The 21525-nt window shown below is 33.3% G+C and overlaps 3 protein-coding genes across 3 annotated transcripts; 1 reads left to right on the top strand and 2 right to left on the bottom strand.

The window, feature by feature from the left end:
- Positions 1-4983, bottom strand: LOTGIDRAFT_190505 (hypothetical protein; the record flags this gene model as incomplete). The annotated part of the gene is made up of 2 exons (XM_009058444.1): positions 4423-4983; positions 1-1040 (listed from the first exon to the last, which is right to left on the bottom strand). A coding segment is annotated over exon 2 (1038 nt), but the record flags the coding sequence as incomplete, so codon positions are not given.
- Positions 4984-10274: 5291 nt separating this feature from the next.
- Positions 10275-11189, bottom strand: LOTGIDRAFT_162460 (hypothetical protein; the record flags this gene model as incomplete). Its single annotated transcript, XM_009058445.1, has 1 exon — positions 10275-11189. The coding sequence occupies one exon, from the start codon at positions 11187-11189 to the stop codon at positions 10275-10277; it is 915 nt and encodes a 304-aa protein (XP_009056693.1).
- A 1503-nt stretch (positions 11190-12692) lies between these two features.
- On the top strand, positions 12693-19988 carry LOTGIDRAFT_120630 (hypothetical protein; the record flags this gene model as incomplete). Its single annotated transcript, XM_009058446.1, has 13 exons — positions 12693-12770; positions 13227-13316; positions 14185-14297; positions 14698-14769; positions 15483-15638; positions 15989-16106; positions 16404-16538; positions 17081-17237; positions 17654-17781; positions 18216-18400; positions 18793-18894; positions 19237-19352; positions 19792-19988. 13 exons carry the CDS (start codon positions 12693-12695, stop codon positions 19986-19988), a joined length of 1647 nt encoding a protein of 548 aa, XP_009056694.1.
- Between the last annotated feature and the right edge of the window lie 1537 nt (positions 19989-21525).

Raw genomic sequence — 21525 nt, forward strand, 5'->3', positions numbered from 1 at the left:
GATTAATTTTATAAAGGCTTTTCTTATCCTGGTGTGTAAAAATGGATACAGAATTGGATTTACGGTGGAATTTATCCATAATATCCAAAAGGCGACCTCAAAAACTGTTGGATGTATAGCGTCTGGTGATACACTGAGAACCATGGACATTATCTCGAAAGGCATCCAACAAATGACGAAAATGAAAACTAACGTAAACAATGATTTCGCCACCCTTCGATCCCGACTGAACTTATCGTTGCCTTTATTCGGTTTCCCTAAAGAAGTACCTATTGGTACTGGGAGGTGTATTTGCCTACCGGGATTCGGTGTATCGCCCACTTGAGTCGACTCAGTACCAGATCTAGCATCTGATACCGTAAACACAGATGGTCGAGATTGTCCAGTTATACCAATTCTGGATCGTTTTCGGACATTTAAAAACAGCAAGAAGTTCAGCGTTATGATAATAGTTAGAGGTAAAATAAACTCTACAAAGCCACCAAATAGAAGATACCCAAGATTTTTGTGATACGGAATGACGCACACACTTTCTGGTAGGTCATCAACACCCGAAACCATTTCCCAGAAAACAATGGCAGGACAAAAGACGCAAAATGTTATTACCCATGGCGTTACCAACATCATATTTCTAAGTCTGTTGCTTTGGCGGCCTTTGTAACTAATAGCGTACGCTACTGAAAGATAGCGATCTATACTGATAACGCAGACTGCAAGGGTTGAGGTAGCAGGGGCGACATAGTCAAGCACCAACCAAAATTTACAGAAGAAGCGCCCAATGGACCACTCTCCGGTCAACAAGTACGGAATATATGGTGGTATACACAAACATCCAATGATGAAATCCGCCACTGCCAGATTGAGTATGAAGTAATCACCAAACTTTCTAATGGTGCTATCTGTTGCAAAGGCTAACAATACAAGCAAGTTTCCACCAGTGGTGAGTACAGCCAACAACGTTGAAAGTATTCCAATAGTTATGGTAACTTCTAGCGAAAACATTAAATTCACTTCGTTTACTGTCGTTGTGTTGTTCATATCTGAAAGAGAAAAAAAATACATATGAGAAACATACATGTAAGTAAGCTATATTGCATCAAAGGACTTAGCAGCTATTTAAGTCCCGTTAGCTTGTGTTCTTCAACCAACCATTCACATTTCCGCTTACTTCTAATAATAAAAGTATGAAAATTAAATGCCTACTTTGTTTTTTCAAACTTGTATATTTTACTTAAAAACCTTACGTATAGTTATATATTAGTTATATACTTCAACTTAAACTGATTGGTCTACAATGATTCAATTATTAGATTTCCAAACCTTTACCACTAGGTTTCGGGCATCAAATTGTCTACTTAGAATACGATTGCCTTTATATGTGTCCTTTGAGTAAAAAATAAAGCTGCACACATTATGTTGACAAATTTGGTTTATATTTCATGGACATGTGCTTTATATTGCCTTTTCAACGAAATTTACTCAATGATTCAATGATTTCTTCACCTTTCCTGGGCCGTTATCCATTATATAGCCATTATAACTTTCTTCGTTAATCTCCCATTGATTCCCATGTCTTATGTTTTTGATAAGTTTTTTGAAAATTACCATTAAGTTTAGATATACAGCCCATATAGAGCTTTAAACAAATACCCAGTGGTATATGGCTTTATCGAATATTCACGATTCTTGTTCAAACACGTGAACTAAACATGTGATCCTTAACATACTGCCGAGTACACCCGACACCACCATACAATGTGTTTTAAGTACACATGTTATCAGATAACCATTATTACAATATAATAATTGTAAACAACACAATAATGAATGTAATTAACACAATAATGATTGTAAAAAACACAGTAATATATTGAACAATAATGATCATAAAAAAGAACAAAAATGAATATAAACAAAACAATAATGATTGTTATAAAAATCAACAACACAATAATAATTATATAAACAGCACAATAATGTGAAAAAAATATATTGAACCATAATGATTATAAAAAGCACAATAATAAATGTAAACAAAACAATAATAATTTTAATAAAAATCAACAATACAATAATGATTATAAACAGCACAATAATGTGAAAAAAATATATTGAACAATAATGATTATAAAAAGCAAAATAATCATTTTGAATATACAATATATTGTACTGCACAATTAAAATGGAATAATGCAAAGATATAAAAAACATAATAAGAAATGCAATAATTATGCACTGTAAGCAACATGACGAATGCAAATCAATGAAATACGAAACAATCCAGTGGGTTATTGATATCTTTTCTGTAAACAACCATTTATTCTTACTTCTAATGAACGTCATTGATTTGAAATAGATAGCAATCACATCATCAATAAATTAAGAATAGAAGGAGAATATAACAGCACTTGATATTTAACATCAATATTAATCAAACCAGCTAAGTACAAAAAACAACATCAATGAATGATTATAGTTTGGAATACACAGTAATATACGCCAGCATCTGTATGGGCATGTGGATGCATCATATGTACCAAATGGCCACGAGGCACTAAATTGCTCGAATTACGCAACATGGACTGATAAAGCAATTAATATATCTCTTTATGTGAATTGTGTTGTATTGTATTGTTTTATTGTCGTATACAGATAGGTACATAGACATAAACATACATATATTAACACAAAAATATCAGGATGGCAGGGTGGTGTATATAAATAAATATAACAACATCAATATTCCATAATATAATAACAATAAAATATATTATACTAGTTATTTCGTTTCACAGTAGCAACGTACACAAATTTACCGAGGTTTTTTAAAACCTAATTTTATCGGCTTAAACATAGACGGATTATTCCAATAATATTTGTTGATAAAGTCTTTCTTGAGAGCGTGGTATGATGAACAGACTAAGATAAAATGATATTTGTCCTCGATTATATTTTCTTTGCAAAAAGTCTCTGGCTTCTATCAATATTCATGTATCTACCTGTTTCAACCTTCAACTTATGAGAGGAAATACGATATTTATATATCAAGTTTTCATAAATAATATTTTTACATAAATAATACTGTAGTTTTAAGTTATTTTGGTAATATTGATACATATAACATCTTCGAATGATAGAATAAAATATATATTATACTCAATAATTCAGTGCATACACTGGCATTTGAGGTTCAAAACTTATGAGTGTCACCTTGAAAAATATGTGAGTTAGCTGTTTTATCGTATTATATTACTTGATCAAACTGAATGTTTTAAAACGGTTAGTAAATAATGTAACTTTCAGATAAGGTAAATATCTCAAGTTTATCTGTAGCTTTCGTTAATTTGAGCACATGAATTGCCCAACCTTCTATAAACGTCAGACTGCTCTTTTAATCAAAATCGATTGTATTGATACGTTAATGAAGGTTAAATTCTTGGTATTTCTTAACTTTAAATGTGGTATTAAACAATATAATGTCTTTGTTTTGTCAATTTCATTTCTGTGTGGAGGCGTACTGCACTTCAGAATTTATAAAAATTATAACTTAAGTCTTCCATATAGCGGGCATTTTCATCGATTTTTCATGGTAGATGATATGTACTTCCTTTGTATATTAGTAAAATGACGGAATATCAGGAGCAATTAATAGATTTCAATGTGATATCTTTAATTAAATTAATAATGTTAGTGATAACATAAGTGATAATGTTGATTGACAGATTTTGTTGAAAATACTTAATTTATACAGTAACTTTTAAAGATACTTTCTTATCATTTAACATATAGAAAGGATCCTGAAAGCCCACTTTTCCCCTTACCTAGTAGGTAGAAGTTCATAGTGGGATTAGGAGTGAAGTGGGTATTGGTTGCAGGGGGGTATCTTTTTTTATTGAGAGAAACTCAGTGTAACTCCATGCAATGCTTCGAATCACAGTACTCCGAAGATTTGTAAAAGGTCGTCATGTCTGTCTCGTAAACGGAGTTTAGACATATAAGTTACTAAATTGCATTAGAAAAAATTTTCTTGAGTAATCTCAGTGGTCAAATAAATTTGTAGGGAATTCCCTCCCTTTGATGTAAAACGTATATAAAACGTTACTTTTTAAAATTAAAAGAAATTGATTCCCACTTCATAGAAATATTAAAAGAATCATTGATCATTAGTGATATTTGCATGGAAATATTCTTACATACCTGCCAGTACCCTTCCATAATTGTGAAAAAAAATGGATGTCGAATTTCCATTTTAAGAAGGTGACAATGGATAGTTAAAATTTGTATCTGCTTGTAAAATGAAAATAAATGAATTGAATGGAGTTTTACGTCCTACTTTTCTGCACAATTTGTGTAAAAAAAAAATTACTCGCAAGACAAGACAATGTAATACGCAATACTAAGGATGACGAAATGCATACTTACTTGCAAATTGAACGCTTTTAAAGAAACTTTTTCTGATATTTTTACACCATTGTTCACGACATCAAAGGAAAATGGAAAAGTTTCAACCATTAAAATTAGTCTACATCTTTTTCAAACATTCCATCAAATTCAGTCTCCTTGACTACGTGAAATTGATCAAAACCTTTCCACTAGTATATCACTTCGATGATGCTAAATCGCCAATAGCAACAAGTTTGTAATTGATTACAAGATCAAAATTTCACATTTTAATTCCGGTTCAGTTGCGTAAAAAGTTCCGACTTTCTTTTTCAGCCCATGTCTTTGGAATCGTTACTTTGTAACTTCACTGTAGATCTTCAGATTACTCTTAAGTTTAGAACACAATTATATATGATATTAATTATTTGATATTTTCTAAAGACAGTTAGACCTGTCTGTTCTTAAAACGTTATTTTAATAATGGCCAAACCAGCTTTGTAACAGCGAAATGTACTGTGTTCTCAAAACGCCTTTCAAATAATGATCAAACCAGCTTTATGACAGCAAAACATCTTCTAAATAAATCAAACTAGATCACCACTCTGATTCAACTAGATATTATGTTGTGTTCTCAAACATCTCCCAGATTTATCCATGGCCAAACCATTAACAAGTATAGCACTAGCGAAATTTGAAATGTTCTCAAAGCTGGTTAAAAAGTTCTTATTTTCAGATGCAAGTCACTCGAAACATTTCTTCATTTTAAAATTGTTAAAAAGATATTTGGATCGCTCCGTTATAGCACTCCATGTAGCCTGTAATGTCACTCTTATTCAAACACCGACTTACCTAACATTGTTTTTTTATGTTACATATGTAATATTTTGCTCTGTCTTATAGAAAATACTCTTATAGTTATTAAACTTTGTCAGTCCAGCTAGTCATCTAACAGCTCGTGATTTGTACTGGATAACATTGATTTTTGCTCCATAAGCATCCCTCCAGGGCTCAATTAAAGCAGTATCGTATCGCAATGTGTGAATCAAAATAATAGTTTTTACGATCCAATATTTCCTATGAGTAGCCAAAATTAGAATTTATCACGACAATCTGCGAATAAAATCAAATTGCATATTTTGCATGGTGATTTTTTCCAAATCTCCGCTCGGTGGTTTATTAACCTTGAAAAACAAAATAATAGCCGAATCCATTGTATCTATCTTACAATATGATTATTTTATTATTATGTATATTATTTTAGACGTCATTGGTAGATCGTTCTGGAGTCTACAACAGAAACATGTTGAATTATTTTTAATTTAAATAGTAACGTTTTATATACGTTCACTCCAAGGGAAGTAATTCAAATGCAATTTCATTTGACCACTGAGCCTACTTATGAAAATATTTCAAATCTAATTTTTGACTAAATATGAAGTAGGTGAGAAATCACATAAAGAAATAGGTTAATGCGACCTATCATAAGTCTTTGGAGTACTGTAATTCAAAGCACTGCACGGAGGTACAACGAGCACCTCTCAATATAAAAGGGACACCTATCAAACTATATCGGCTCCTACTTCTGTCTCTGTTATCCACTCTCAATACTAAACTCTACCTCTGATCCTTCTCACCCTGACTCTTCATTCACTCCTACAAATATGTCAAATGCCTATCCCAGCCTCTTCTTCCTGTACCTCATGCTGCTAACCCTGTGTGTGTCTCTCTCTCTCTCCCTTCTTACTACTTTCCATGTCTCTCTGCTTTCATACTACTTCCTGCCCCCTCTTACTACTCTTCCCGTTTCTCTCCTTTCTCAATACTTCTGTACTACTTTCTGTCTCTCTCCTTTCTTAATACTTCCTGAGCCTCATACAACTTAACCCTGTCTCTCTCCTTTCTTACTACTTTCCATGTCTCACTGCTTTCTTACTACGTCCTATCCCCTCTTACTACTTTCCCTGTCTCTCTCCGTTCTTAATACTGTTTCCTGTCCCTTTCATTCTACTACTTTCCTTTCCCTGTCTCTCTCCGTTCTTAATACTGTTTCCTGTCCCTTTCATTCTACTACTTTCCCTGTCTCTCTCCTCTTTAATACTACTTTGAGTCCCTCTCACTATGTCCTGTGTCTTCTTAACATTTCCGTTTAGTTTTACTCCTTAATCTTCCCTCTACCTTTTCTCTACATTCCATGTCTTCCTGTTCATCGTTCTTGTTCACCTAGTCAATTTCTTCTCTGCGGACCCTACTTCACTCTACAAGTCAGCTCAATTTCTACTCCAGTGTTCAATCTATGGATCATCGTAGATTCCGTTAATTCTTCTGATTTTCATGGGAAGATTTGCCAAATCTACTTATATTGAGCAACGCACCGTGGTTTCTATAAACTATCAATCAACCTTGAAAATCTAGTTACTTCGAGATTCTGCACATTGCTGTGAAGTAACGCCATTAGGCAGTTTCCTTAAATCTGAATCTGCAGAGGCTCTTGGGGAACTTTCACGGAAGGCCATTTCGAGTTACCTGAGCAAAAAAATTATGTAACCATACTTACTTAATAATAAGATTGTAAATTTTCAAAAGTGATGATAATGTCTTTATAATTATACGTAATGCTGTATGTTGCTTGATAAGCTGTATATGTGACGTAAAACTGCATTCATTTTCATTTTCCTTTATAATTTGTAAGGAAATTAGAAACAAAGTAAGAGCTTTTGAAAGAAAAAGAAATTTCCTAGACATCAACTAATGAAAGTCTTCAATATTCCGGTTGAAATGTAATGACAATAATAGCTATAACATTATATCAACACTTATTAATTAATAGCGTGCATGTATCCATGGCTCATCAAGGATGTATTGTATTTTAATCGGAAACATGCTGACAAGTTTGTGTTGACTCTATTCATGACTGAGTCTATACTGGCATGTCATATTTATTTATATATTGGGTGTCGTTTCTTAATCGATGGAATATGGTCATGTTGTAACAAGTGGAAAGGTTAATTTTTGGATGCACTGGTCCTGGAATCAGAGAGGGTGCAAACCCTGAATCGACAGAACTTCTGAAAATGAAGGTGTCCAATATGTTCTGAAAAATTTAAGAAATAGAAAGCTTCGGATTAACCATGTCAATGACAACGCACTTCAATAATCAATGTCTATCTTTCTCATCTTTAGATTCGCACCAATAAACAAATAACACACAAATAACAGATAGTATCGTCAATTTAATTACAGCTAATTAGGTATGTCACCCAAATTGATTGCAGTAATGGACACGAAAGAGGCTATGTTCGAGCATGTCATGATGATGATAAGTATCCCTCAAGAGTCAATGCACATCATTAAACAGTTTTATAATTTTTGTGACAGCTACAAATTTCAAATAAAATTGATGTTACTTCGAATAAAATATCTTCTACCAGTTACTTCCCTTGATTTAGAGGAGATTTCCAATAGTTTTGTTTAAAGATGGCTTTCCGCAATTTAAAGAGTAAAATCAAGCAAACTATTTCATTATTGGTGTTAAGAATGAATTATCCTTGTATTGTTAATCTAAAAAAATGTATCTGGACATAGAAAGGTTCGGAGAAGACAAAAAACTCAAATGACTTCAATACACTATGTTTATTTCGTTTAAACGAATTAATTTTTTCGTCTATTTCGTTTAAACGAAATAATTAACCCATCTTTTTATTTCGTTTAAACGAAATAATTATTTCGTTTAAACGAATTAGTTATTTCGTTTAAACGAATTAATTATTTCGTTTAAACGAAATAAACATAGGGTATTTCTTTAAAACGAAATAATTATTTCGTTTAAACGAAATAATAATTTAATTCGTTTAAAAGAAAAAAACGAAATATTATTTCGTTTAAACGAAATAATAAATAAATATGTTTACAATTGCGCCTTAGGGGCTCCGTATGTAGGCCTATAGCTATTCACGAATTGGGGGCTCGTGAGCCAAACCTAATCCCTATCATTATAACAACTTTACTTTATATTAAAATAAGTAGAAGCCGTCCAATAATCTAAAATATGATTAAATGATCTCATTACCGAATCCACTTCCGTATTTTTACCAATCAGCGTTTAGTTTTCGAGTTAAAATTCAACTTGTTCAGTGATTATTGATCAGTCGGTACATTAAAACATCAGAGTGATTTGGAATTATTCGTATCTAAGTGTGCAAAGATCCATACTTTTGCAATTTTGTGCACGTAGCTCTTCACTATACAGTAGAAGAAGAACTAAAGAAGAAAAACAAATTATCAAGACTCAAGACTAGCCTGATAAATTTGGCCCTTCTAGTTTCTCGAGACTTGATTTTCGAATGTGATTTTATCATTATATATAGTACTCTCATACTCATACATGTAGTTGATTATAAATCATTATAAAGGGAAGGAATCAGAAATCAGTAACGATTTTATGATCACGGGGGCGAAATGTACTTTCAAACAATAATCGACGCTACCGAGGTAAAGTGCACGTTTAATGATAAAGTGGGTCAAAATATATTTGCCGTTAATGAGGTATCATTGATTATGCTTGTTAAATAAATGAGTACATTTTTATCAAGGTACACTGACCACAACTACTAATGCGTTAGCTCAGTGCTATGAGATTTTAACTAGCTGAAATTAGATACATTGCGACGTGATTCGCTATGATAACAATGATGTGATACAATGTGAATGGCATATTACATTCTTGGGGTTCACGAAGAATAAAATACTGACCTTAAATATGGGTGCTGTATTGCGAATGATATATATTTTTTTATTCTATATCAAAGGCTAACCGATGTCCATTATCCACCCTAAGCAAGTTTTTAGTATTCCATTATTATTTGTGTGAAAGACACACAATATATCATAATGCACATTGTTGAACTATTTCTCATCGCTTCCTGTGTCATTTCCCGTCATTCAGTCTTTGTCAACAGACACAGATTACAGTAACCCCAGACCAAACCCAACCAGAGGATCCATCACATTGGATAAAATAATGCTTTTTATTCAAGGAACATGGTCGTTTACGTATTGTTTTGGGAATTGAATGTGTCCAATTTCGGCAATTTAGGCCATATGACTTTTTAATAATCAAAATCTGATGTCAAATTCTTCTACAATTCGAGTCAGGGCTATTGTCAACAAAAATGTACCGCTCCAACTCAAGCACTGTATTAGATTGAGGTATTATGCGATTTCCGTGCAGTTCTAGTACTTCTAGTACTAACCACGGCCTTTAATATTCCTTGATCATCCTCGCTCTTCGCGACTCCCAGATATACATAACATAAAATGACCATTGTTTGGGACATTAAAACTATTGTGAAAGTGGTTTCTGTGAAAGTGTTACTATCGTGTCAAGGTTATGCTTGACATTATGGTAATTTTCAATAGCTGATATTCTTTAATTTTTTTCTATAATAATTGGAGTCTAATTGAGATCATTGATTTCTAAGTGCGGAGTGGCCATTTCAAGCCACTATAGCAATGATCGCCACAAACCAGCTAGAGTCAGTACCGGTTTCGTTTCTCCATCAATGTTTCCATCGAAAGTTTGTGCCCATGATACACTTTTTTGCCAATCTGAATGACTAGAAGATTTTTAGTATACGCCTAAGAAGTATCGTGTCAAATAAAATTGCTATTAAAGGGGCCTTGCTATTATTCTGTGGTCAGAATGGCTTTTTACGTGGCGATCCCTACATCCTACATCTATGATGGGAAAGACGGTTTTCTATCTCGACATAATTATTATGGGTCATGTATGTCGGAATAAAACCCCAGATTTCAGCAAAGACATGAGTAGGCCTATAAGGTTTTGGTATTATTTTATTAGCACTAATAGACAAACTTAATTTTTCAGCGAAATATTAGGATTTATACCATTTATTTAGTCCGAAACCACATCTTGGGTTGAAGTATGGCATTTCTTGAAATACTGAGGCTGTTTCTGGGACTGTTCTTACTTCACAATAATACGTATCGTCACTGAGATCGCTGAAACTGCCAAGAGAGTCTGAATTGTTCGAAGACGGGTTCGTTCTAGACAATCCAACGTTTTTACACTTCTTTTTCGACGCCACGTTCTCTTTAGTTGACTGTCCACCTCCACGATGTTTATTCCAAAAAGGTATTTTTCGACTAAGGCTGCTAAGTTTTGAAGGAGTTCTCTCAACAGTTGCTACAGTATCCAATTGAAACACAAATTCATTTGTAACATCTTCCCATAGATCGTCTTCCGAAGAGAGAGGACCAATACGTCCATGCCATGATTTGACTTCTTTTCTCTTACTGAGCTGCATCGTGCGACCATTGCTTGATCTTGAGGCTCTCATGATCGAATTGCTCACAGTTTTTGTAACTAAGTCTTTTTCTGGAGTCACGACAAAATAATTAAGGAACTTTTGAGCATCTTCGTCAGACCCACTTGAACACGGTCTCAATGGTATGAGATAGCCATCGTCTTCGTCAGTGGCTGGTCGGAATGGTGAAAGCGGCACGGAATTGACTTCTTCGTATCCATCTTCTACTATATCAACCACCGATAGTTCCGATAGTGATGTACCTGGTAACGAATCTCGATCGTCAATTTCAGCATAGATGTGCTCGAAGCTGAAATCAGTGGACAGGTTTGAGTAGCTGCGGTATTGCCTATCTTCAAGCTGCTTCAAATTTCCAAAATAGAACTCGTGGTCAATTACGTCGGGAAAAGACAATCTTCTACATGTAGAAGATTTAGAATTCTCGTTATTCTTTTGGTACTTTTTCTTTAACCAACGGAACATCTTTTCTGGAATAAAGAAGAAACTCGGTGTGTCATTCCAAAAAAAATGAAATGAAATTTATTTAATTTGCCGGAGATTTATCCAGGCGTTTCCCGTGGAGAAGTTTCTATGCGTTGAAGTTGCAGGGGGGTGTTAGACCGACATCAGTAATAGAGGAAGAAAGATCATCATGTTGGTCATGGTTGCAGAGGCACAATGGTACATGGAAACCCACTACCGATGCACAATAACAGATCATAACTGTGAACCTTCTATCCTGAGAGTGTACCGAGCTATCGGTCGAAACGCACAAAGGGCCTCGGGCCGAGGCTCGGCCTCTTTAAAAGCCTAAAAGATATCAGAAACTAAAAAAAAACGCAGGTGTATAAGTTATGACTTCCTCTTTAAAAATCTCAAATTCAAAAGTCTTCTTACCTTGTTTTAATACCAGAGTCAATCTCTTGAAAGATGTTTCAATCGTCAAGTCACGAAATGATATAACATTTTGTTTTTTTCATTTTCAATTTATATTATGGAACGTGTTAAAATCCGATCATAACATCATAAACACCCGACATTATTTTGGGGGTCCAGACGGAATTGGGGTGACGGAATCAAATTAATCGGACTTTTCTTTATTTCATAATCGAATCGATAATCGGTTAATTATTAATAGTCCTAACAGATGGTTGGTTTATTTTGATTTTTTAATGTTAGTCAAAACAGAACGGACTTGATCCGATTATTGATGACCTGGCGATCCCGTCGCGACCTTATATCAGTGCCTTAATTAACCAGACTGTACATGACGTTGATAATATGATTATTTAATTAAAAATTCTTCAGTGACAGGTACATGGGAGGAAATCAGACTTTCGAAATTCAATGATTGTCAGTTTCGACGTCTGTCTGACTCGCACACGAAATTTATCCAGTCGGTATAAGTCTAAAATAAAGTTCTGATAGATTTGTATAGAAAAAATAGAATGGGCCAGAGGGATGAGTTTCAGTACATAATCTGGCGCAGTTTGCATCATGCAATCGGGTCTGACGAAATGCATCAAATATCTGATCGCCCTTTGTTTGGATCAAGGCCTCAACCCTATAAGGCTAGCGTAAAGCGTATCTCCCAGATCCATCCTCTCCTCTTTAAAATTAAACTTCTCAGACTTGGCCAATAAGGGTATACATGTATATTCACGAGTGGATTTATCCGGTGCCATATATACAACAGAATCCCTGTGTAATCCCACAAATAATACAAACAAAAACTACGTTTTATGAATTGTGAATTTTATGGATTTATCGTTTAATAGAGAATTGTTTGGATATGGTTCTGGGTATGTCCAAAGATGAATATATACTCGTTTTGGCCAGGTTTGAGAAGTTGAATTTCATGTTCATCCTAGGAGGTAGGATCCCTTTAAAATGTTATGTTATAGGCCTATTCCTTTTAGTCGCGACGCTGGATATTCGTAGCTATTCTAAAAATAAGTTTTACCGGAAGTACCATTTTCAGAAAACATGGCTGGTCGAGAAATTGTAACTCTTCAAATAGGGCACTATTCCAACTTTGTAGGCTCACATTGGTGGAATATCCAGGTAATTTTGTGATGAAATGAAATGTTTGTCTTATCTAGCTGCCGTGGATGACTGATCTCAGTGGGTGGTCGTTAATGTTTGCTAATTAAATAGTTGAACAAGACCTCTTCGCTCTTTCCGTTTACCTTCCTACTTTCATTTTGATTTTCTGGTAATGTAATATGTTTTGTGTACAATTTTACAGGGAGTACAAGTACAGACTATGGCATATAATAATATTAGTTAAACCTTATATATTGGGTCAATGATGAAGATCTATTTTAACATGAGGATAACCATACATACTGTACACATTATATAGTACCGGTACATTATATGCATGAGCGTACAAACTGTATATTATAACTAAATTATATAGACATTGTAAGAGTATAGGTTTACATGTTAGTACAGCTTACAGTAGGCTACTTTGATTTGTGTTTTGATTACAGTACTTTTATTTTTTTTGTATTGTAGGAAGGCAGTTTTAATTATGATATTAATCATGTTAAAGATGGAGTGTCACTTAATCATGATGTACTATTTAGAGAAGGACAGACTACAAAGGTTAATATTGATGTTATAGAATGATGTAAACCATAAATCTGCTTAGTAGGAATACAGCTTCTTAGAAAGAAGAGTGTGCACCAACTTCATCACGTCCAAACAACACCCCCATACTTCCTCCAGGCCGTTGTTATACTGATGAGGGAAATTACCTATTTATATCTAATATTGTCCAATCAAAATTGGCCCTTTAACCTCAGCAAGTCTGCAGATGTAAACGAAACGAAAGCAGCATGTTAAATATTTTGGACAAAACAGAATTAAATAAGATTTTGGGTAAAGAATAGAAGATGACAGAGAATAAAACATGCTCTACTCCCTCATTTTTGTTCTAACTTAACAAAGTGTAGTTTAATATGGGTTAATAAGACCAGTCAAAACCCATTCAATTCCAGGATACAATCGACAGGAAGTATGTTCATGTTCTCTGAATTCGAAGTAAAAAAAGTCTTTGATACACCCCCTCAAACTGTTCTGGAGCTCACCCTGACCTGATATTGACATTTCAATCATTATGTTTTATGGAATCTATCTCCTATTCAGACAAAGTACAATTAATTACAGGCTTCTAATCTAAAGGTAGCTGCCATTACGAAAACTAATTGGTCTAGACCCTATTAATATAAAACATTACATTATTCAATTGCGAAATAATCTGAAATAAATGGGAAAAAAAATATCAATCTATAAAAGTTTTTTTTTTCTATCTTACCACAACCTTGTTTCAAAATTGTTTTGATAAAAAAACAATTTAAGAGTGCAGTTACACTAACTCCTAGTATTTTGGGGTTATGTTGTATTCTCTCATTGTAATAAAGATATTGTTATTAATACTATTGTAAATCAGCTAATAATTTCTAATTTTAAGGGTGCAGTTACATTTACTCCTAGACTGGTATGTATAGATTTAAAGGGGAGTTTGAATACACTCAGTAAAGATGGGGGCCTGTATGGTGATGACAATGAAGAAGAGGTCAAATGGTGAGTTTGAAATTTAAAATGAAATATTCCATTTTATTGCTAATGACTAGAATTACCTCAATATCATGTCTGCGTATCATTGAAGAAACGTGATAGGAAACAGAAGCAGGTTTAATGGATCTTTTAAAGATTACAATCTGATTGAAAATTCAAATCGGAATGTTTTGTTTTGAATTCTCTTTTTCTGGGCGTGACTCCACTTGCCATCTTTTAAAATGATTTGTCAAAATTTCTATGAATATGATTTATTTAAAAATCTTGTCGGATCACGGATGACAAGTGAAGTTGCCTGAAGAAAAAAAAAGGTAATGACACATCCAGATCTGCATTTTAAACAGATGATAAGGATTTTATGTTTTTCGATCATAGGACTTCATTCTCTATTGTCTTTTTGCTGTAGGTGTGAAGATGTAACATTACATGAAGCAGGAACTGGATATAAAAATGAATATTTAACAGATCTCGAACAAGAGTTTCAGGTACTGTTTCCACTCAGTTGGTAAATTATAAGTGATAAACTGAAGTTCTTTAAATAAAAAATTTGCTTCTGAAAACCATTGTAGTTCTATCTCAGCTATCTCAGCTATCCCTTGTATTTTTAGAATAAAAATTGATTCTTGAGCACATTCCCAGTAGATGAGACTAATGACTTATGCCACCAGACTCTGGTACATTGCCCATCATCCTTTACATGAGTAAATCAAGCTGAGGACCTTATCAGATTCCAAAAATACCGTCTGAGCTACAGCCATGCCAAGATTTCTTTTGTCCAGTCTTCATAGGCTTAATAAAAAACTATTTCTCACTTTGATTTTAGCCAACAACATCAAAGAAGAAGAAGTTTGAATCATCAAAAGAAATTGAAGATGAAGAAATGGTAGAGGAGGAAGGAGAGGGCATGACAGGTTCGTATCTGTTTTCAGATCTCATAATGCATTCTCCCTTCTCCTTTAGATATTTGCTCCCATGCTGATGCACTATCTGTATCATTTTTCTTTTTGAAAAGCTTAAATATAGTCCTTCTACAGTTCAGTGAGAATAAACAAGGGGAAGTAATCACAATTTATAATACAATGCATTTTGATGCTAATATAATGACCTCATCATTGTGTCAGCCATTTAGCCTAATTTTTCAAAACTGTCTGTCCCAACGAAGCGCTACATCCAATACAAATATGTTTAAAGAGAATCTGTTCTGATTTCAGATAAAGAAGAAAACAATGTTTGCAGTGGGCAGAAATATTATAATTTGGATAAAGATGTCACAGTTTGGTCTGATTATTTAAAAACGTACCTCCATCCTAAAACTCTTCACATTATTAATGACTATATGCTTGGAGAGTATGTATACTATTGTCCTTTTTAGCCAACGACTAAAAACTTTCTCAAATAATATGCTGAGGGTAATCACTGCAATTTCATCTCTTTAATCGAACATTTCCTGGATTTAATCTCCATTTTCACACATCTGAAGTTAGCTTAGATCTTGGATACTTTTTAAATAATCTATAGCTGAAAAAGTATTATCCTGGCCACCCAATAGATCAGAAATAGTTACATAAATTCATTTTGCAACATTCATTTTTTTCTGGTCTATATATGGTAATGACCAGTCACTAATTTACATTTTCGTTTTGAAAATGTCAATCAAATTAAAGAAGTATTGTATCTAATGATTTGATTAATTCCAGCACTGAACGTCCATTTAATGTATTTGGTATGGGTGAAGAAATCTTTTCCAAACCAGAAACATTTGAAGATGTAGAAGACAGAATTAGATTCTTTGTAGAAGATTGTGACTTATTACAGGTAATAATAAGAGTTTATAATTTAGGTATATTATTATCTGGTTGAACTTTATTTAAGCCAGGGAGCAAGTTAAGCAGAATTACATCACAGTCAGCAAGTCCTTTGATTAGCTGAAATGTGTGTTACATTGCTTATCAAATTTTTCAATCCAAATTCCTCAGTGCTATTGAACTAATATTGTGTACCATTCATGTCTGACTTGAGTTTTAAAGTTACTTGCTGTGACTGTAGATTCTCTGTATTTGATTTGGTATTCTTTGCCTGTTTCTGTGGATTTATGTTTGATGTTCATTTCAGGGTTTCCATTGTTTAGTAGATACCTATGATGGTTTTGGCGGTGTTGCTAGTACCTATTTACAGTACCTACAAGATGAGTTCTCTAGTAAAAGTAAACTAACTTTTGGAATGACACCCCATATCTTGCCTGATTCAGTAAGTGTTTTATACTATATTGAGACATTTTATGAAATCACTGCATAGGAGCAAGAAGTCAGTTTATAGCACAAAGATACAAATATTATTGTAATATTCCACTCTGTGGCTAAGCTCATGTAGTGCTTACCTGCTTGGCATTATCCATCTTCATAGGCAATAAAATGCCTGTTTATTCCAGTTTTCCAGTTATACTGGAGGATGAGAAGGGGTGCACACTGTATTCTCAAATATATGGTTTATAATATCTAATGTAGACAGTTGTAGAAAGATCTAATAGAATTATAAACAGTGCTATATGTTATCTATTGTAGACAGCTGTAGAAAGATCTAATAGAATTATGAACAGTGCTAAATGTTATCTATTGTAGACTGCTGTAGAAAGATCTAATAGAATTATAAACAATGCTATATGTTATCTATTGTAGACAGCTGTAGAAAGATCTAATAGAATTATAAACAGTGCTATATGTTATCTATTGTAGACAGCTGTAGAAAGATCTAATAGAATTATAAACAGTGCTTTATATTATCTATTGTAGACTGCTGTAGAAAGATCTAATAGAATTATAAACAGTGCTATATGTTATGAGAAATTATGTGAAAGTTCTGGTTTATTTATACCTATATCGTTAGCTACATCATTGTGGAGAAAACTTGGTTCATCACAGACTTTTCCTCATTTACAATATAATGTAAGTTTACAATTTGCCATGTATAATGATATTCTGTGAATAATTTGGGCTCAAACAGGATAAAATGAAGATATCACGTTCTGCTATTGTAACGTTTCTCTCTGTTGACATATATTTACAATTTTAAACCAATTTTGTCGAAGCTTGGAAGGAATGCATATCATCACAAAATCAAGATCATGTTTGCTATTCTGCAACATTTACAACTTGAAAAAGATTGACTCTTACGACTATTACATACAGAGTTACCACGAGATATAGGCTCAAAATCGGCATTTTGTTATTATATTCATGAAACTTCAGATACCTGTGTTTTATTTGCTCAAGTTTATGCTTTGTATTGCCCTGGGATATGCACACATATGTTAGTGGACCATAATTCAAAATGACACTGAATAATATTTTGAATATTTCAGAAAGAATTAAACTACCATACCAGTGCTATAATAGCTAGTACATTAGATACTATGACTATACCATATAGACGAGATGATAATTTTAGTCATTTGACTGATATTACTTCTTCATTTAGTATGTTGGGTAGAAAGGTATGGTACTCTGTTATATATTGTTCCTTTATATAAATGTACCAACAAAAATTGCAGCAACACAAGACTTTGCTTATTTTTCCAGAATTATGATGTCACTATTGCATTTGAGTTTTTCAACTCAATAGTTTTTTTGGAGAATTCACATAAGTTATTTAAATTGTGGACAATCAGTTTTGTTACAGGCTATCTATAACAGATAGCTATAGTGGCTATAGTGCCACAAACCTTGTGGTGGTCTATGGTTTACCGTTACTTAAAGATGATAAATTTGCATACGTCTGCAATTTTGTATTTGTCAAGTCAGCATCTATTTGTTCTAGATATTTTGTTTTCTTGGTACCATTGGGACTAGCATGCCCAACTTTCCACATAACACCATTTCACGATTGAGTTGGTCAGCACCTCATTGTAATCATTATGATGTTTTCTAGGTTGCAGCAATAAATACTAGTTTACCGTTTGTACTAAAGGAAGACAACAGTAGCTTAATAGATAGTTTGATGTCGTATGGTAATGACCCACCATGGCAATCTTTAGTACCACATGTTACTAATAGTACGGTACCAGATCTACAGTCATGTGTTTTACGTGGTATCTCCTCTCACACTGTTAAAAGGTAAATATATACCACAACCATATTTTTTATTTCAATCACAGAGAATTTAAAATGGCTAAAAATATTTGCTTGAGTGCCAGCTCATGTCGATGAAAATTTTATACAAATTGCTGGCATAAGACATGTTGAATATTCTTGGCTGATTATTGACGCTGCAATTCCATTTGCCTGTGACCAGCATATTTTGCTCCTTTAGTGGGATTGGACAAAAAACCAAGGTCCTATACGCTATGGTGACTTTTTTGAAAATCCCTTGACAGTTTGTAGCTTTATTACAAGCAGAAAGTAGGATGTAATACTATTTCATTTCATGTTGGATTTTCAGATCTGTTTTTATTGACATTGATGTTATAATATTTTGAATTATTTTTCGATGTTGATGGTATTTTCAGTAATAATGTTTCATCGTTGTCACGTGGTATATTAGCTAGCTGTTCCAATACACAAGATGTTTTACAACAATATCTGACTGATGTCTTTCCTAATACCAAAAAGTATGTATATTTTTATTATTGAAATAACATAACATAAAGGAATTAAATCATATACGTATTCTAAACATAATTCAAGCAAAGACTTTGGAGATGCATATATCCCTTTATTTTCTCATTGAATTGAATTTTATCTACCTGTATCACTTCTCAAAATGAACATTTTCATTCCACAGAAAACCAAACACAAACACTCCTCTTCCAATTTCTAAATCAAGTATCTGGTCCAAGCCTGTTCATTTGTGAGAATCATGCCCCCTCTTTTCCTCAAAAAAGTTCAAGGAAATATTTCTCTATCCCTCTTCAACCATTTATACGACCCACAATACCTATTTAATTTTTCAGTGCTGGTTGTGTTTTCAATGAAGCGTTACCAGTGAAAGCACCATTTCCAAATATATTTTCACCTTCTATAAATAGTAAAGGATTTTTATCAACCAGACAAAGACTGCCATTACAAGGTTTGTTTTAGTTTCACATATATATTAGTAGATTTATAGAAATCAGTCTAATTAACAATAATACTTTAAAGATTATCTTTCACTACATGAGAATCACTAGAAGTCTGTGGAACAACAGAGAGACTTTCATAATATGTCTTTTGTTTTGGGTTTGGGTTCAAGTGGATTGTATATAGGTTTGTCTGTGGCTCTTGCTATTCCCCTAAAACTAAGTGTTTATGATGTCACTATCGCAAAAGCTGCTAATGATTACTTTAGAGTCCTTGAGATAGTTACATCACAAAATGTTCTAGTGCAAATACAACAATATCTGACTGGAAGAAAACTTCAATACAATCCCTTTAAATGACGACTCTCAGAGTGGGTGTTTAGTTAGTACATTAAGATAACATGTATTTGTTTAAAATCTGCTTCTCATGTATAATTTCTCTATTCACAGGAGTTGAAAGTGTACCAATGATGACATCACTACAGAGCAGTAAAGAAATTTATAATTTAATACACTCATTGTATACAGAGACAACACGATTTGATATTCGTAAACATCATAGGTTTTTACAGAGCGGGCTTGATGAGGACATGTACAGAGATGTATTGGACAATTTACAGACATTATCTACTGCATATATAGATTAACATTACTTCTAGCAGCTAGAGCTGAAATTGTGCTTATCTCCCTTCTCTCCTGTTTTGGAGCAATGGGTGGTATTAGCTATTGCATTCCAGACAACTCAAGATTGCAAGGTAGAAAAGAACAAGAGATTTAAGCTGCGAGATGAGCATGAGAATAATGTTATTATTCCATATTTCATCAGGAAATAAGTACAAGAATTTTAAACAAAATGGCGGCTTATATGAAGAAATGATTGCATATAGTGAATTCTTCTTCTGAATGATGTTGAATACTCCTAAAGTTATTCTTCAGTCTGAAAATGGAGTTGTAAATTAGATCATATGACTACATATTGCAGAATGATGCTATTTGCTTGGTTACATTGAACTAAAAGTGGTTGTTCTATATATAACTCTATGCCTGCGTGTGAAAGTCTGGTGACCTGGTCATATTTCCTCATTATTCCAACCAACCCAGCTGTAAAGTAATACAGATAATCTAAAAAAAGATCAGAGGTTCAATATAGAAATTTTGATAGTATATAACTATAGAGGAATCTCTAACGTTTACAGTGTGATTTTCCATGACCTACATCACTATTGTCATCTCCTGATATTTATTAAAGATAATGTACAAGTAATTGATATACATGGTTACTGTAACTTATTTTGATGTAAATAAAGATTGTTTCTATTGAAGAGAAAACTGACTTCATATTCATTTATATAACTTTGTTGCACAAGCAATTATTGTTTCAAAGATGTGACACACGATGTTTTTTGTTCAGTATTTGCAGTATATTATCACTATTCATTATTATACATGCTTGCCTCAATCAAAAAATATATCAAAATTGACTTTTAACACTATATTTGAATTTGTTTTGATTGCACTAAAAGGATGCAAAACTATAACTGTAAACTGACATTAAATTTGTTGTGTTCAAACCAGTCAATTATAGGCCAACAAGAGAAATGATAATCTTCAGGCAGAAAATTTGACATCTCCGACTCTCATTCATCTGCAATTTGTGACAGTGAATAGTGATAACCATCTAGATTTTCAATTATTTAAACTTCTCTATTCATAGCTAGAATTGATCAATCATTACTAATATATCTCTGTAGAAGTGGATCCATTTCATAATTGATGGAGAGAGCTTAAATTCGTTTAAGCTTCATCAGCTTTGGCCGGTCACGAGCACTGATTCTCGAGATCAGTGGTCACGAGCCGTTGAAATGAATCCGTTAAATAACGGATGATTTCGTCTCACATAATGTATTCACAAGTTATGGTTATTACACGGTCTGGATACTTTAACGAATGGGCCATTGACGTCATCGGTATTCATTTAGTCACGTGATCAGCAAAATAGCAACAGAAAACATGGCGGATAATGGATGAAACTTTTTCGGATAATCTTTAAAAAATAGCTTTTAATCTGGTAGGTTGAATTTATTTATCGTAACACCCTGGTGTTACTATTGGGAAATGATGATGAATTGATATTCTGTTAAGTGTAAGTTATATATTGCAACCGAAATCTCACAATTGAATTAC

Source organism: Lottia gigantea, assembly GCF_000327385.1.
Source record: "Lottia gigantea unplaced genomic scaffold LOTGIsca_34, whole genome shotgun sequence".
Classification (NCBI taxonomy): domain Eukaryota; kingdom Metazoa; phylum Mollusca; class Gastropoda; family Lottiidae; genus Lottia; species Lottia gigantea.